This window comes from Euphorbia lathyris, chromosome 8 (assembly GCF_963576675.1).
Source record: "Euphorbia lathyris chromosome 8, ddEupLath1.1, whole genome shotgun sequence".
In the NCBI taxonomy this organism is placed as follows: Eukaryota; Viridiplantae; Streptophyta; class Magnoliopsida; order Malpighiales; family Euphorbiaceae; genus Euphorbia; species Euphorbia lathyris.
In genome coordinates, this window is record NC_088917.1 from 63980529 (window position 1) to 63998298 (window position 17770).

At 35.0% G+C, this 17770-nt stretch overlaps 2 protein-coding genes across 16 annotated transcripts; one reads left to right on the plus strand and one right to left on the minus strand.

Moving 5' to 3' along the window:
- Positions 1-3774: 3774 nt before the first annotated feature.
- Positions 3775-5076, minus strand: LOC136203029 (probable xyloglucan endotransglucosylase/hydrolase protein 23). Of its 2 annotated transcripts, none has more exons than XM_065994062.1 (3): positions 4717-5076; positions 4427-4623; positions 3775-4349 (listed from the first exon to the last, which is right to left on the minus strand). In XM_065994062.1, the coding sequence occupies exons 1-3, from the start codon at positions 4984-4986 to the stop codon at positions 3953-3955; spliced, it is 864 nt and encodes a 287-aa protein (XP_065850134.1). In that variant the 5' UTR covers positions 4987-5076; the 3' UTR covers positions 3775-3952. The 2 variants fall into 2 exon arrangements, with proteins under 2 accessions (XP_065850134.1, XP_065850133.1); XM_065994061.1 differs by having other exon boundaries at positions 4091-4338; positions 4430-4623; positions 4717-5074.
- A 3796-nt stretch (positions 5077-8872) lies between these two features.
- On the plus strand, positions 8873-12531 carry LOC136204270 (cell division control protein 2 homolog C-like). 14 transcript variants are annotated; one of them, XM_065995501.1, is made up of 7 exons: positions 8873-9132; positions 9722-9754; positions 10780-10845; positions 11055-11124; positions 11663-11759; positions 11860-11924; positions 12266-12531. In XM_065995501.1, the coding sequence occupies exons 4-7, from the start codon at positions 11060-11062 to the stop codon at positions 12369-12371; spliced, it is 333 nt and encodes a 110-aa protein (XP_065851573.1). In that variant the 5' UTR covers positions 8873-9132; positions 9722-9754; positions 10780-10845; positions 11055-11059; the 3' UTR covers positions 12372-12531. The 14 variants fall into 14 exon arrangements, 3 of the variants coding, with proteins under 3 accessions (XP_065851573.1, XP_065851572.1, XP_065851574.1); XR_010675117.1 differs by lacking the exon at positions 9722-9754 and having other exon boundaries at positions 11622-11759; XR_010675112.1 differs by lacking the exon at positions 9722-9754 and having other exon boundaries at positions 11650-11759.
- Positions 12532-17770: the final 5239 nt, after the last annotated feature.

Sequence of the window (17770 nt, forward strand, 5' to 3'; positions counted from 1 at the left end):
ATTTACGCATAACACTGCAACATACTCAATCATAACACTTTCTTATCAATCATGATGTATCATAAACACTCAAACATTATCCACATCATTCACATCAGATTCAACCACATCTCACACTCAACAAGTCACAAGGCACAATACAGTCATACACATATATAAGCAATATGCTTACCGTCGCACTTGGTTCGATCTATTCAACACGATCGGGTGTGCGTTCAATTGCACTTTGCCCTCCTAATGTCACATAACATTGATACAATTAGACTTAACATAAACTTAATGAAAATAGAAACTAAGGAATGCTATATGATTTACAAGACACTAATGCCACAAAGTTCATGCAATCTAATCCTTTTGTCTTAGATCATCACATGACCTACTTGCACACATTCTGCCATAACTTTCTCTATATTAATCCAAATGCCCTGATTCTTGAACCTACTGAAACTAGACATATATGGGTATAACATATCCAAAATTAACTTTAATATCACTTCTACACAATATATGGCATGCAAAATGATTCGGTCCTGTTTCCAGCCAAGAAACAGACTATTCAGATTTGCATATACCATAATTCACTCAACCTAGCTCACAATAAACACAATGGATTGCCAAATCCTTTTACAGACATATACTTCAAGTATTTAGGAACACTTTTTTATAAAGAAACTTTCTCCAATTCGGACTTTAAGATCCTCAAAATGCTACATCAACATGGCTGCCTCACATGACATTCAATTTCGAGGCAGTCATGATCCATCTAGGTTTTCTTCCTCTATATATGGAATTAAAGTCCCATATTTTACAGAGGGTTTCATAACACATATAGGAACATATGTTATTCTTTATGTATCTTCAAATTCGAACAATATCAATATGAAAAACAGGCTCCAAAATGACTAAAAGCAGTACCCTAGATTTCTGTTTAGGGCACTTGATACATATCTTTCATTTGGACAGCCTAAAACCAATGAAAACAACACCAAAACTCAACAAGCTCAATCACAACTCATCCACAACAAATCCTATGATCATACCTAGGTTTTTTCAGAATCTCCAACTCATAGAAAACAAGCTAAAACAGCATACTAACCTTCAACTTGTGTCTATCACCTAGTATGCTTCCTAACTTGACTTGTTTGGCTTGAAAATGGAAGAAATTGGAAGAGTTTTGTTTGGAGGATGTTAGGGTATATCAAAGGAAGGTTTGCTGAAGTTTTGGTCGAAATTGTGGCTGGAAATGAGGAGAAATGAGTTGTATCAATCATTGTTAAAACAAAGAGGCATACTTTGTCTTACTTGAGTGACACCTCGTGCTTGCTCACAAACCTCCAATCCAGCCCTCCACAAATGTAAGTTAATCAATTTAGGACATATGAATTCATTAATTCATTCATTTAAGTCCTAACTCAATTAACCAATCGTTACATCTTAACGACACACTAATCGCCTACTAATCGCACGATAATCGCATTATGCATACAAAACTTCTACTGACAATGAGATGAATCTAAAATGTATGTATTCAATCATGAAAATATATATGAATGTGGGAAGACTCATATGTTAGGGTTTTGGGGATGTTACACATTGAGCCCCTGATCTTTCATTATTTGATGCAGTAAGCCATCGATCATTCATTTAAATACATTAAGCCCTCGATCTTTCATTTATGTGTAGTAGGCCCTTCCATAAATCAATTCACATATGGATGTATTAAGGGCCTGTTTGGTTCAACTAGGAGTGTTCAACGATCGGTTCGGTCTGAAAACCGAACCAAACTGAAATAACCGAATACTAAATAACATCTAAAATAAAAACGAATCTAACCGATTTTCTCTAGACACTACAGCAATAACAAACAGCTTACTACAACATCAAACAGCTAACAACAACAACAACAACAACATCTATTAGTTAACAGTTGAACCTAGAGGTGTTAAAAAACCAAACCACACCGAAATAACCGACCGAACCGATGAATTTCGGTTTTTCGATTTGGTTTTTCGGTCTATTAGGTTTGGTTTCGGTCTTAAATATTATATCGGTAATATCAGTCAGTTCGGTTTTTATGATAAAATAACCGAATAAATCAAACCGACCGAATTTAAGATTCATTAAATTTAGTAATCATTATTAGCTATATTAATTATCTGATTATTATTTTTTTGAAGCAATTATCTGATTATTAAGATTCCTAAAGTAAACAATTGTTCAATTATGTTGTTGTACTAAAACAATTAATACTTTATGATAATATTACAATATTAATTATCTTATTAGTTTAGTTATCAATTATCAATTTATCATTAATTTAGCTATGTATTAACCCTTTCAAAATTTTTTTTATCTATTGATAATAGGATATTATCAATATACCATAATTGTAACGTATTAATTGATGTATTGTAAGTAATTACTTTAAAAAAACATACCGTAAGTAATTACTTTTAAATGTTTAATAATATTCATGAATTTAGTTAGTAGTACGGGTATTGAGAGATGCAGGAGGTGTTTGGTCTCAGAATCTGGGTTTGAGCTCTTCTTTTATTGCTGAGCTCTGGGGTATCTTTTCTGGGCTTAGGGTGGTAGAGGATCTATGGATTAGGAGGCTGCTAGTAGAGTCAGACAATCTCGAAGCAGTCAAGATGATTTCTGATAAAAAGGACTCTGTGTTTAGGGAGCCAGAATTTAGTTAAAGCAATTAGAAGAATTTGCTCCTCTTTCGATTCTATCAACTTTTGCCATGTTTTCAGGGAACAGAATCGGATGGCAGATCGGCTTGCTGCTGAGGGCCATGAGAGGACTTTGGACGTCTCTATTTTCTCTTCTCCTTCTGATTTCCTGTTATCTTTGCTTTCTGAAAATATTGTGGGGGTTAGCTTTCCTAGGCTAATCTCGGGTTAATTTCTTGTGGTGTTTGTTTTGTCTTTACTTTCTTTTCCCTACAAAAAAAAATGTACATATTTTAAATATAATATAAACTAATAATTAATTAATAATTTATTTTATAAATGATGAAACCGAATACCAAACTGAACCGAACCGAAATAATCGGTTCGGTTCGATTCGGTTTGTTAATATAAATCGGTTAGGTTCGTTTTTATTTTAGGTGTTATTCGGTATGCGGTTGTTTTGGTTCGGTTCGGTTTTCAAACCGAACCGATCGTTGAATTCTAGTTGAACCAAACAGGCCCTTAATACACTCATGTGAATTGATTTATGGAAGAGCCTAATACACCCATATATGAAAGATCAAAGGCTCAATGTGTCTAAATGAAAGATCGAGGGCTTAATGCTCCAAACAATAAAAAATCAGGGGCTCAATGTGTCTAAACTAAAAATCGATGGCTTAATACACCAAACAATGAAAGATCATGGGGCTTAGGATGTTTTTTTTCCATTTTTTTACAAAGAACTATGAGGTAAGTTGTTGTAGTTTGCTTGATCACCACTTGTATACTAAGGGGCAGAATGAAGATTACATTTTAATTATATTACATGTTGATGACTTATTAATTACAAGTTCTACAAAATAAGAATCGTTGAGGTAAAAGACTTCTTACATGTTGATCAATTCACAATCAAAGACATGAGATATGTGAAGTATTTTCTAGGAATAGACGCGGCATGGTCTGAAACATGAATGATCATTTCTTAAACTAAATATGTTCTTCAATCTTCACCCTCACTAGTTTTTCGTTTAGAATATACTCTTCAGTCTACAGTCTTAGACCGAAAAGAAAAAGAAAAAAAAAGATAAATTCAACAGAAAAAAAAAGGGAAATAATCTTTCCACTACATATACTTTATTCAAATTCTACACAGAGAAAGGAGAAACACTGTTCTATTAAAAAATTGGTAAGTTTAAGTGAAGAATGGAATGAAAGAATAAAAGAATATGATTGTACAAAAAATACAAAAAGAATAAAAGTGGGGAATGGATATCCTAAGAGAAGTTGCATTCTGTAGGGAAGCCTTGGGGAAACCTCTTAGCATCAGAGCAGTAATTATAAATCATGTAATTCTTCTGAACCCATTGAAGCCTTTCTTGATTTGTTGAATCTAACTCCTCCGATAACCATGAATTTGTGTTTGAATTTATTCCACAAGAAGAAGAAGAAGATGCTCCCTTTGAGACAACACAAGCTTTTTCAGCATTGAAGTTCCTGTATGAAGCTGTGAATGGAGCCTGTGTCCAGTCAGTCTTCACCAAGCCACCTCTTGTAGCCCAATCATCAGCATTCCAAAGGCTGGAGAATATTCTCATTGGTTGATTCTTTGGGAATGGAACTCCCGCAGATTCCATGTTCTTGAATTCTCTTATAGGAGAATCTGGAAACAGACAAAAAGGAACAATACAATTAGTTTCAATATAATCGAATTAGATTTTGGAATGACATAATTGGGGAATATGTATGCTTACATGATGCGCTGAGGATTCCAGAGGATGGAGTAGGTGTGGAAATCAGCAGTTGGATCAAACCACAAATAGAATTGTTGTTCTCTGTTGCCTTTGCCTTGGCTAAAAACATTAGTGTGAAGAATGTATGGATCTCCACTCAAATTCCCCAAAAACTCAAAGTCTATTTCATCCCAATTAGAGCCGTTTGATGATAACTGCAACATCCAAACAATTTGTTATTACTTAGCAATGTGCAAAATATATGATAATTGGAAATCAAAGAATGAGGCTTGGTGGAGAAAACATACATAGTAAGCAGTGACAGTGCCGGCAGAATTGCCAGGTACGAGCTTGAGTTGCATATCAATCTTGCCGAATAAATACTCATTCTTCGACTGAAATCCAGAGCCAGAAGCTTGGTCGAGGTTAAGAGTAAGAAGATCGCCATTGTTGAGTATTTTAGCACGACCATCTCCCCAAGTGATGTCAAAATCCTGGTTGAAGTTAGCAGCAGAAGCAGCCATAAGCGATGTGGCAACCAGAAGCAGAGAGAGCAGTAGTTTAGAAGAAACAGCCATTTTTAGAAAATTAAAGAGAGAAATAAGAAATTGAAATTTGATGAAGAGAAAAGTAGAAAGGGACAGCTGCCCAGATACTATGAGCTGGAAAGTGGATGGTGTTATATATAGTGGAAAAAAGGAGAGGAAGAAAAAGCAAAGGAAGGTTCAGAAAGAGTATAGCTGTGGACAGCCAGCAACGGCATAATTTATTTATGACACCCAAACCAACGCGTTTTACTTTTACCACCATTACAGTGGTCACCCAAAAGTATTGTTTGAGATTTAAGGTCTGTTTGTTTTATTTGTTGTTGCTGTTTGTTATTACGGTTTGCTGTTGCTGTTATGGTTTGCAGTTTGTCGTTAGAAAAAAGATGTTTTTCCAAAAAGCAGAGATTCTATACTTTTGTAAAAGACTATTTTTCGGGTGTAAAAGGCAAACATGCACTAACCAAACACATAATGTTGATTTTTAGATGTAAAAAGTAAACGAGAGGTTATTAACCAAACACCTAAAACTCTTTCTTTTGAAGTGAAAAGACAAAAAAGAGCATGAAAATGAGCAACCAAACATCCGTTATAATCCTAGAGACTTTATATTAAAACGTCCGAAACTTTAAATACCAAACAATATTTTTACTACATTAAAATCATCAATATTTTGATAACTCCTTAAATATATAATTAGATTTTTCCCAATCATAAAACTATTTTTAACCCTTGATCAAAAAAAAAAACTATTTTTAACCCTAGTATTTCTAGACTGTTCTTCAGTACATATATGCAAGAAGAAGAAGAGTCGAGTAATGAATCATGATACAAACCAGTAATGATGATAATTAAAACAAATAAATTAATGCTTTTTTATTTGAGAAATTTATTTATATACATATAATTCAGCAACAAATATTATTTCCTAGTGCATGATGATGTTCCCATACGAAAATAATATCAAAATTGCGAGAGCTAGGAAAAGGATGCAACTTTAAACATAAATGTTATGTATTTTCAAAAAAAAAAAACATAAATGTTATGTTATGTACTATGTTGTATGTTCTAGGAATGTTCCTTCACTTGCAAAATGAGTGGACAGCTGGCTTCCACATTGAGAAGGTTTCCTTAACACAATCATAGCAACTCCATATATTAATGTTCATGTAGCTTCTAGGAGGGACTATTTTATTTGAAATCTATTGTGCTTCTTTGATTCACCTTCCCAGTTTGGTAGCTTAAGAGACAACCTCTTTCGCAAACACATGTTAATAGTTAGTTGATTACATTAGCTGTTATCGATAAAATATAGTTGATTGTTAATATCTATTTGTGTAAAATAACAAATAAAGATATGACAAAATCTTTATTTGAGGTTAAAATGTAGTAATTAGATGTAAAAGTGTTTTTCAAAAGAGCTGGAGCAATAACATCATAAAACCAGTTTTTTTAAAATTAGTTTTTTGGATCCAATAATTTCTTTCAAACATCTTTTCACCAAAACCAGTATTAGAGGTTTGACTTGCCAAACATTTAAAGTAACTCAAACCTATAATTTTACTTTTAAAAACTCTTTATCAAATAGCGTCATTGAATATCTAAAAGTAAATTCTCTATTATTTCTTTTTTCCCCAAAAAGAAAATACTTTTAATAAATCAATATGATTGCATTATATTAGAAACAGCTAAATTTCTCACAAAATGGCTAGACCATAGAAACGATACCTTCGCTAAAGCATATGTTATTCTGTTAATTTTAGATTTAACATAAGTAGTCTGGATAGACTGTCACTCCTCTTCAAATTGACGACATTAGCTTACAACGACCCCAAATTTTGAAATTTTGAAGCTTTGGTACGGAAACCATCGACCACACCTTTAAGGTTCGTCTTTATACACACCCTGTACCATCCTTGCAGCTTTACCCAACTCAAGACTTCCTTAATACAAATAGCTTCAGACACCATCACCTCCCAATTCCACAGACAACAGGCTTCTAGCAATAAAGTATCCTGTCATTCTCGTCACGAATCGCACCAAAACCTATATGTTGCCACCCCCTATCAAAAGCAATATCGGTGTTTCCCTAAGTATGGTCTAAAGAAAGCTGCTGGAGGTGGCCCCTTACCATGGTACTTGGAGCATTGTAGCAAATTCGTTATGTTCTCTTCCACGATGAGGATATTTTGGAGAATATGATCTTATTAAGAAGTTGATCGACTATCTCACCGGTTGGAGGAACACCACATTGTAGCAAATTCTTTATGTTCTCTTCCACGATGAGGATATTTTGGAGAATATGATCTTATTAAGAAATTGATCGACTATCTCACCGGTTGGAGGAACACCACCAACTCTTGTACTGGTGGTAACTCCTTAATGAAACACGGATTCAGAGAGAGGTTTAGGGGCTTGTTGATCCACTAGACGCTAAAAACTCTATGAAAATTATGTATAGGTTTTTTGTTTTTTATGTTAAAATACAAAAAATGTCAATCTAGTATCATAAATCACGCTAAAAGCTTAATGAAACCATGGTAATTTTTCAAATTCACGCTCATTACACCAATGATAAAGTTGTGAGATTTTTACATGTTCAGACTAGACATTTATTCAAGAAAGATCTTGTTTAACCTATAAAATAAAAAGAGACCATTGACTAACCGAAAAACTTTGATGCTTAAACTCTAAGTCATTTAAGAGAGATTGAATTGCAAGAGCAGAAAACTATCATGTAATGTAATGTAAAATGTACATTTAAAGTCTTGATGTCTTTATATAGGAGATAAAGATTCCTATTTAGAATAGGAAAAATGCATATTTAAATCCCTAATCAATTTATTTTTTACTTATTAATCTCTTAATCTTTTAAAATAGATACATTAAATTTTTTATCAATTATTTTTTACACATTAAACCCATGATCTTTTAAATAGAGACATTAAAATCTTAATCATTTATTTTTTAACATATGGCGTTTGGTTCGGAGTCTTTAGGAATGAGAATGAGAATGAGAGGGTTTCATTTCCTTTGTTCTTGTTTGTTTAAAAAAACTCATTCCCTTTATCCATTTTAGATTATGGGTTCACCCCACTTTAGGTTAAGCTCATTAACCCAGCCCTGTAGGGAATTGGATTCCCTCTATCTCATTCTCTTTCCTAAACATATCCAAACACATAGGGAAATTAATGTTTATTCATTTCTTTTCCTTTAGTTTCCCTTTCTTGATTCATTTTTCCTTACCTCTTGTGAGCCAAACGCCCCCTAAGTCTCTCTTGGTCGATCATGTTATGGGCATATGATCCAAACTTTATTTAGTGCAAAAAGAACTGTCAGCATGTCACTGTTTTAACACGTCAATTGACATATAGATTTTCGCCCCAATTTCTTAATTGTTTTACTTTAGATGAAAAGTGATATGTTTACAATTTTGCGGATGCTAAAATGAAATTTGAATTACTCACATAACTGGTCTGTTTAATAGGGACTTAATGTGCTAAAAAAATATTGATCAAGGACGGTGTTAAAAAAACAAGACCTTTTAGACCGTTTAGACGCTCAAAATCAAGAATTCATTTCGATTTTTTTTTCCTATACCCTTTAGCCTTTTTTTTTTTTGTTTCACTGGTTGTTTTGTGTCCGCTTAGTAGCGGCAAGGACACTTAGAGTTTTGCCTAGAGGGCCCTAGGATCTGCCTAAATGTCACCACACTACAAAAAAAGAAAGGTTTGGGCAATGGTTAGAGACAATTAAACTATATTGTCCTCAAATACTATTTTTAATTATTAACAGAGACAAATTTTCATACAGTGCCCAATACATTTTAAGGTTAGAATAGGGGACAAATTTATATTAATGAATATTTATATAAAATAAATTAATTTTCAATAATAAAATAGGGGACAAACATTGAGAGTCTCCCATTAATTTGTGCCAAAATAGTAGGCGGGAACAACTCCCCCCAAAACAAAATTCTGAAATTGAACATCCCTCTTCTCATTCACGAGATCTCCACGGCCTCTATCTCCCACTATGCGATCAAACTCGTCTCTGCCCAATCCAAGCGCTCCCTCTTTCCCTTTCTCCTATGCTTCTATCTTTCTCCCTTCTTCCATGGTCTACAGTTCGCTACCTCCATTGGTATCTCTGGTGGCTCTGACTATAGAAGCTAAACAGGTTTTTTGTTTTTTAATTTGATGAATTGATTTTATTAGGATTTTGAACACTTTTGGGACAATCGCATGGTTTTTGTTTTTTAATTTGATGAATTGATTTTGTTAGGGTTTTGAACAATTTTGGGATAAACGCATGGTTTTTGTTTTTTAATTTGATGAATTTCGTTAGGGTAGCAAATATTTAAGAGAATCAGAGAACAAACCTTGTAGAAACGTTATTTTTTTACTAATAAGCAGATGACTGAAGTTGCCATTACTGAAATGAAAAAATGCACGTCAGTCGACCTTATCTCTATTTATTTGCTATGACTATAGATTTGAAGGTTTTAATTTTAAATTAACCTATCTGAATTAATTCAGTGTTAATTCATATAGGTTAATCTAACCTCATTAATGTTCATTGCAGCTACCACCTTTGTGTCCTTGCATCTAATCTCTCTTTTTTTCCTTTAACCTTGTTCTTCCTTATCATTGCTGTCAAATTTTAGTTTACTCAATCAAGAGTGTTTCTGTGTTATGATTAATTGATGTTAGGGAAAACATGTTCTTTCATAGACTTTTTGACATATTTGTACAATTATATATTGTAGTTATTGGAGTTGGAACTGAATCATATGGGCAAGGTAATTTCTTCATGAACGTTTGAGTTGGAAATTTTAAAAGAGATTACTTAGTTTTTTTTTTTTTTTTTTTTGAAGAGATTACTGAGTTGATTTTAGTTATCAAGATATGGTCAGAAATGATTAAAAAATGTTCTTTTTTTCTCAAGACAAGCAACTTTCTTTCCCTCAATTATGCATTGACTCTGCTTTTAATTCTGCAGTTTCTTTGATTCTGCTTTCGTCAAACCTGATAACTGAGCATCTTGTTGATAATGATTATTTGTATATCTTTTTATGTATATATTAATATTATTTGTGTATCAAGAAAGTCTTAGAATAGTTTTTCTACTGTCACAAGGAGACGAGTTTGCATTTGTTGTTTTTTTTCTCTCTAGCAAACATGTTTAAAATCGTCCTTTCACATTGTTGCACCACATTGTTTAGAAGCATTTTGTATTAGATTCTTTTTTCACTTCTATTCTTTGATCTTTTGGAACACGGACTTTGTGTGCTTCCACTTGTTAGCTTATTACTTTGTTTAAAGCATTGCTTCAATTCTTTCTATTATTACTTGTTTCCCGTGTTTACTGCCTGTCTTTTGTTATTTTTTGACGTTTTACTGTGTGTATTATTCATGAAGGTCACCCATATTGATTTGTAAGGGCTCCTCTCTTCCTTAGTGATTCTGAAAGGGTTCTGTCATCTACTAGTGGAAGAAGTGTGTGAGATTATTATTGTTATACATATCTGTGTCCTATCACTCTTGTACACTTAGAGCTAGTTCTTTTTGGTTCACCGAAGTTCTGTTGTTTTGAAGTTTGAAAGAAAATTGATATCTGCTGCCTAAGTATGCTCTCATTTTGTTTATTTTTAGAGGTTTTCCAATTGAAATTGAATGACTGTTTGGTGCGAGTTGCGACTGTGTTTTGATGTGGATTTATTTTGAACTAAGTGTGTTGAGTTACAGCAAGTTTGCTTTGAGCATGTGATAAGATCTATCACTCTTTTTCGAATTGATCAAGTTTGTGTCTATAAATATTGCTTAGGTATTAAGTGCTCCAAGGACTGGTACTGGCAAATTTTATGAGCGAGTCAGCCAACCTATGTGTCAGGTACTCCATTTCAATGTCCTTATTTTGGGTTATATAGCATTGGATATATGCCATTTTTGGCAATTATGAAGCATAACACTATTCCTCATAATGTTGTTCTCCATTTTGATCAATTTACTTTTAATCTTTCATGTTTTATTTTTCTTTTATCTTTCCCCGTATGATTGTTTCTTGTTACTGCTAATTTTTGACAACCCTTGTCTTGTCAGTTGAAATGGTGAGAAGGCAACCTCTGGTTCCTGGCGATTCCGAGTTCCTGCAGTTGCTTCATATTTTTAGGTGTTGATTCAATCCTTGATACTGCTTTCTTCCCTTTTCTTTTGTTTGTTTTCTTTTTCCCGGTTCATAAGACTTGCATTTCAAATTTCCAATTTCTAGAATAGTACTATGAGTATACATGAATCAATTTCCACAAAATTGGACCATCATGTTATTTTGAGAACACCAACCATAATGTTCATTGTTTAAGGTAAGAGGAATTAAGGTTGAAAATGACCTTTGAAGTTGGAGACACGATCAGTTTCGGTATGTAAAAATTTGTTAAATTTGGATTAATTTGTCAAATATAAACTTTGATTTGGACGAAACTATCCTGTCTGCCAACTTGACAACTTGAGAATTATTTTGGTTTTCCAGAATCTCAAAAACTGGTAATGTAGCCCAATATTATAGCCATAAAGGTTTATTCGGTTCCCAAATATTTGTTCCTTCACTGTGTGTTATTTTAGTCCTCGTCTCCCATTTTTATGTTATCCTATTTTGTTTGGCATTTGAAGATTGTTGGGAACTCTAATTGAAAAGCAGTGGCAGGGGTTAGTTCACTGAGTGATTGGCATGTCTATCCACAATGGGAGCCTCAAAACCTGATACGCGTTGTTCCAGCTCTAGGACCTGATGGTGTTGATCTTCTATTGGTAAGTAGTACTACATCTTTTGATTTGTGTTATTGTTAAAAGCTAGAAGGGCAAGAAACTGAACCTTTCTTGAGAGTATTCAATGTACAAATTGATACAGGAAGTGATGTCTTGTGGATTACCTGCAGTTCCTGCAGCAATTGCCCACAATCCAGTGGCCTTGGAGTAAATCCTATTTCTTACCTTGTCACTGCTCATATATTTAGGGCCCTTGTACTTGGCCAATAATCCGATTTGCCTTATGATGTTTGGAGATGTCTCATTAGCCCTAAACTTGCTTAACGTGGTGTGTTGTTTCAACTTGTTCACATCTCCACTTTGATCTACTAAGGTCTTTGGAGGTTAATCATGTTACTTTAAGCAATTTCAAGGGGCTAATGAGATATTTCAAAAATTCAGAATCGGGTTATTTGGCCAAGTACTGCAGCTCGGGTTCCTTATGTATTAAGCCTATTTTTGATGAGATTTTGTAGGCTGAAATGCTGAAACTGTTTTTGCTGTAACAGGTGCAGCTCAATTACTTTGATACCACTAGCTCATCAACTATTTTTGATGATGCTAATGCTGTTGTTCAAGGAGTTCAGTGGAAACTTACTCGTAGTCAACAAATAAATTTAGGTGGATTTCTATGTTAGTGAACTATTTTTCGTTATGTTTTAGGATTTTGTTAATTTTAGTTATAATTTTGACAATATTGGTACCATAATCAGACTTATAGTACTTGTAATTTTGTTTGAATGACATGATGTATATAGTTATAACTTGTTTGCTATCTTAAATTTAGTCTGCAATCCCAAAAAATAATTATATAGCTTTAATGATCAACATATGTTAATTAAAAATAATTATATAGCATTAAAGACGAAAATCATCCCTAAAAATAATATGGTAATTATTAATTAATAATTACCATATTATTTTTAGGGGATGATTGTCGTCTTTTATTGTAGAGACAAAAATTTGTCACCATACAAAATAGGGAGGACAGTCGTCCTTAGGAACGGGGACGAAATGTCGTTCCTATGAATAGAGACGACAGTTGTCCTTAGGAATAGGGATGAAATGTTGTCCCTAGAATCGGAGACGATAGTGGTCCCTTAGAACGGGGACGACATGTTGTCCTTGGGAACGGAGACGACAATCGTCTCTCTCAATAGAGATGATAGTGGTCCTTAAGTACAGGGACGACAGTCGTGCCTCTAAATAGGGACGACATCACTTTTTTCGTCCCCTATGTAATCGGGTACGGAGGAAACAAGGACGAAAAATAGGGACGAAACAATTGTCGCTGAAAGTATAGGGAACGATTTTTTATATTTTTGGGGACGATTTTTTTCGTACTTGAAAGTGATTTTTTTTGTAGTGCCAGAGCGGCAGTCAGAACCAAAAATGTTTTTCTCTTTATTATAATTCATCTTTGAACGCTGCCACATGGTTTTGGGGGGAAAATTGTGTTTATTATTTTCAAATAATTTTGGTCAATTGCATTCTCTATTTGTTTACATGATATTGTTTAACACTTTAAGGACATTTCAGAGTTTTCAGTGAATTATGTTACTTATTGCATTATATTTTACTTGTTGGAGTTGTTTCAATGATATTAGTGTTGAAAGATTGTTCTTGTGATATTTTTAAGAATATATATCATAAATATACATATTTTTTAATATTAAAATTATTTTATATTATTATTTTTATATAGTATAATACATATTTTAATTGTATTGCTATAATATTTTTTTTATTAACAATTAAAAAATACAAAATACAAATCCGATTAATCCTCAAGTAATTCTCAAGACTCCTATCCGTCCGACTAGCGCCTAACGTATAACCTTAATCAAAGGTTTAGTATATCCATTTAAAGATCAGCTGCTTAATATATTAAAAAATAATTAATGTACTTAGTTAGAAGATTAATAGATTAATTAATAAAAAATGAATTGATCAATGACTTAAATATGTGTTTTGCCTTTAAAATATGAGTAATCTTTCTTTCTTTTATTTAGGAAAAGAATCCAAAAGAAATAGGGTAAATTACATACGTGGTGTACAACCTTTACCCCAAATCACATTTTGGTGTACAACCAAAATTTTGTCACACTAAACCGTACGAATTTCAGGTGACCTCCCACTAAAGTGTACAGCCGGTTTTTGTGACCGGTTAACGCTGGTCAACTATGCCACGTCAGCATTTTTCAGTTGTAGAATTAAAAAAAATGGGACCCACTCTTTATGAAATTACTAATATAGCCTTAAACCTTATAAAATTACTAAAATACCCTTTATCTCCTCCCTTCAAACAAACTTCACACAATCTCTCCTCCCTTCACCAAACAGCCATAGCAGCACCAGCAGCGGTTGCAACACCTCTGCTAATGGTTTCCACGAGTCGCCGCCGCACCTTCAATCCCTCTCTCCCATTTCTCTCTGTGTCAATTAAATTCAATTTCTTTTATTATTCAAATAAGAATCAGTGTCAAATAAATTCAAAATTGAGAAGGCAGGGATCTCCTCTCTAACGAGTCTGAAAGCAACGGGATCAGATCGGCGATGTTGGTCCAAAGGCTACTCAAAATCGCATCCACCTACCTTTTGGTCTCCTTCTTCGATCAGAAAGAAGATCGCAGACCGATGAAGGTATGCGATTTCCTTCGGATCGTGATTCCTCGGCGGCCATGCTTGGGCAACCACCAATCAATCCCTTCAAGAAGCTTTCAGAGCCAACAGCAGCACTGGTGGAAGACGAGAGGGGCAGACACTGCTGGAGGCAGAGCCGCCGCTGGAGGAACAGCGCTGGAGAAGGATCAGCGCAGGCTAGGGTCATTTTCCCCCCTTCCAAACGTGAAGAAGGATAGCCTCCATCTTTATACTATCTAATTAATTAAATAAATAAAACAAAACAATAAAAGAAACTCAATTATCCCTTTTTGAATGGAGTCCTGGAATATTTTGGGTAAATTTCACACATGGTATACAACCTTTGCTCTAAATCACACTTTGGTGTACAACCTTCAAAATGTCACACTAATATGCACGAACTTAGGGGTGACCTCACACTGTGGTGTATAGCCGGTGAGAATGACCGGTCAACCCCAGTCAACCCGCCACGTCACCCATATCCCACTAATTCTAATTAAAAACGTGGGCCCCCTAAATGTGTAATGTCTAAAATACCCTCATTTGGTTTTCCCTCCTAATTAATCACCTACCCATCTCCCAATACACGTCCCTTCATTTTCTGATCAACTTTTAAACAGAAAAAACATTCTGGCTATCCATCATTTCTTCATTTGTTCGAACTCAAAAGCTTTCCGTCTCTCTCTATCTCTTTCGATTTTGAAGGTTCCACTTCCACTACAAACCCTAGGTTTTACAGTTCTTGCTCCGTAAACAATTCGAAACCCATATCGCAATACAAGAAGAAGTGATCGCAAGAACGGTGTTAATCGCAAGACAAGGAGAACTTTATCTATTTCCTCTTCGAATAAGGCAGAGGTAGGTTCACTACTTTTTTCGATTCCATGAAGATAATAACTCTGTTTCGCATAAAGTTCGTATTTTTGCTCGTTGTCGAATAAAGTTCATACTTTTGCTCGTTGTTTAAAAGGATAACTGGGTAGCTCGTGTTTGCTCTTCATAATAACTCTGTTTCGCATAAAGTTTGTATTTTTGCTCGTTTCGAATAAAGTTCGTATTTTTGCTCGTTGTTTAAAAGGATAATTGGGTAGCTCGTATTTTTGCTTTCTCTCACCATTAAAAGTCATATTGATTGAGGTTTTTGATTGTTGTTTAAAAAGGGTTTTTTTCGTCGTTTTAATGATCGTTTTTTCCGTCGTGTTAATGATCGTTTTTTTCGTCATTTTAATGCTCGTTTTTTCAGTTTAAATGTCTGAAGAAATATCGTTTTTTTTCGTCTGAAATCTCTGTTAATGATGTTTAAAAGCTCTCTGAAGAAAGCTCTTTTGTTGTTGTTTAAATAATTTCAACTGATACTTATGATTTTTGTCATTCAGTGCAACCGACTCCGTATGGAAGCATAGTACACTGGACCACCACCGCTTTAAAAAAGAATCTGCAATGGCGAAGCCCTGTAAGTGTATTTATTAAGTGTTATTTATTAAGCTAATCTCATTTTTTGTATGGTTTGGTTGGGTAAAGTGTGATTTAGAGCAAAGGTTGTATACCATGTGTGAAATTTACCCTGGTTTGGTTTGTTGGTTTATTTGTTTATTTGATGATTGGGTTTATTGCTTTATGGCTTATTTGATGATTGTGTTTATTGATTTTGACTGTTTGTAGATCCTGAAGATGGATATTTTGATATTTTACTGTATTACGATGGTAGATGGACAAAGCATGGATATGTAGGCGGTGACGCATTCAACTGGGAATTTTGTCACTGGGATACCCTGTCCTTAGTGGGGATTGCTGCCAAATTGGTCAGTTTGGAATGCACAGGTGTTTATCAATATTATTGGAAGTGTTACGACACGCCATGGGAGGATGGGCTAAAACATTTAAGCTCGGATGATGATTGTTACGAGATGGCTCTGGCTGGTGTTGAGTGTGGGGAGATTCACATTTTTGTGAAGGAGGTAACTGTAGATGACTTGGTTACCTTTGATGAACCTGGATCAGAAGACGAAGACGATGACGAGTTTGAGTATATACCAAGCTCTGTTATAATAGAAGAGATTGATGAAGATGTGCATTTACCTAAACAGGGGTGCCTAGAGCATAATGGAAGGAAGTTGTTTTTGCTTGAGTACAATAAGGATTCTGATGGGGATCAAGCAACTCATATTGGCAGTGGTGATCAATTGACTCTTATTGATGATGGGGATCAAGCAACTCATATTGGTAGTGGTGAACAATCAGCTCCTATTGCTGGTGGGGATCAAACAACTCTTATTGGTAGTGGTGGCGAACAAACAGATCCAATTCCACATGTTGACCAAGCATCCCAAATTGATCATGAAGCTACAGCTGAAACGTTTGATTATGTTGGTGTAGATGATGCCCCCAATGCTGAAGAAGATGACCAGGAAGATGAAGGTACCTATGATGGGGGTGATCAAACGGTTGACCATGATGCTGGGGGAGTTGAAACTGTTGACCATGCCACTGGGGGTGATCAAATGGTTGACCATGATGCTGGGGGAGTTGAAACTGTTGACCATGCCACTGGGGGTGATCAAAGTGGTTCCCATAAAACGGTTGACCATGCCACTGGGGTGATCAAAGTGGACCCCATGATGTTGCCGTGGACCATGTTGCTGGTGGTGAGCAAAATGCAGATGCAGGAGAAGAAGATGAAGACGATTTTATTGACGATGACTATGTGTTGGAGCAGGATGATGATGATTTGGTACAAGGGGTTCAGAATGCCAGAAGAGGTAGACGTGCGACTGCACCATCTGTTCCCACGAGTGGTAAGGATCCAACACAGAGCTTCGATGTTCAGGACAATTCTTCGGAGTATGGGGACTCTGATGAATTATACTCGGAGTCAGACTTTGAGAATGAAGGTAGAAGGAGGTATCCAGAGTTCAATGCTCCTAGGGATATGGTTGATCCTACATTCAAGATGGGCATGTTATTCAATGATAACGAAGAGTTTAAAGCAGCATGTAGGAGCCATGGCATCAAGCACAGATTTCAACCATGGTTCAGGGTTAACACACCTATGAAAGTGGAAGCAGTTTGCAAAGGGATGATCAATGACAATGAGAAGTGTCCATGGAGAATATATGATTCCAAGGTGGATAGAAAGGATCCATTGAATCGGACCATGCAGGTGAAGAGTGGTCACTTCCAACACGAGTGCTGTAAAGTACATAAAAATTTCACATGACGTATAAATATGTTGGGAGGAAATATTTGGAGGATTTTAGGAGTGATGCTGATTGGAAAATACAGGCAATGATGGATGACATCAAAAGGGAGATGTCCTTGAGCATTGGTAGAATGACAGCTTACAGGGCTAAGTGCTTTGCCCTTACTATTAT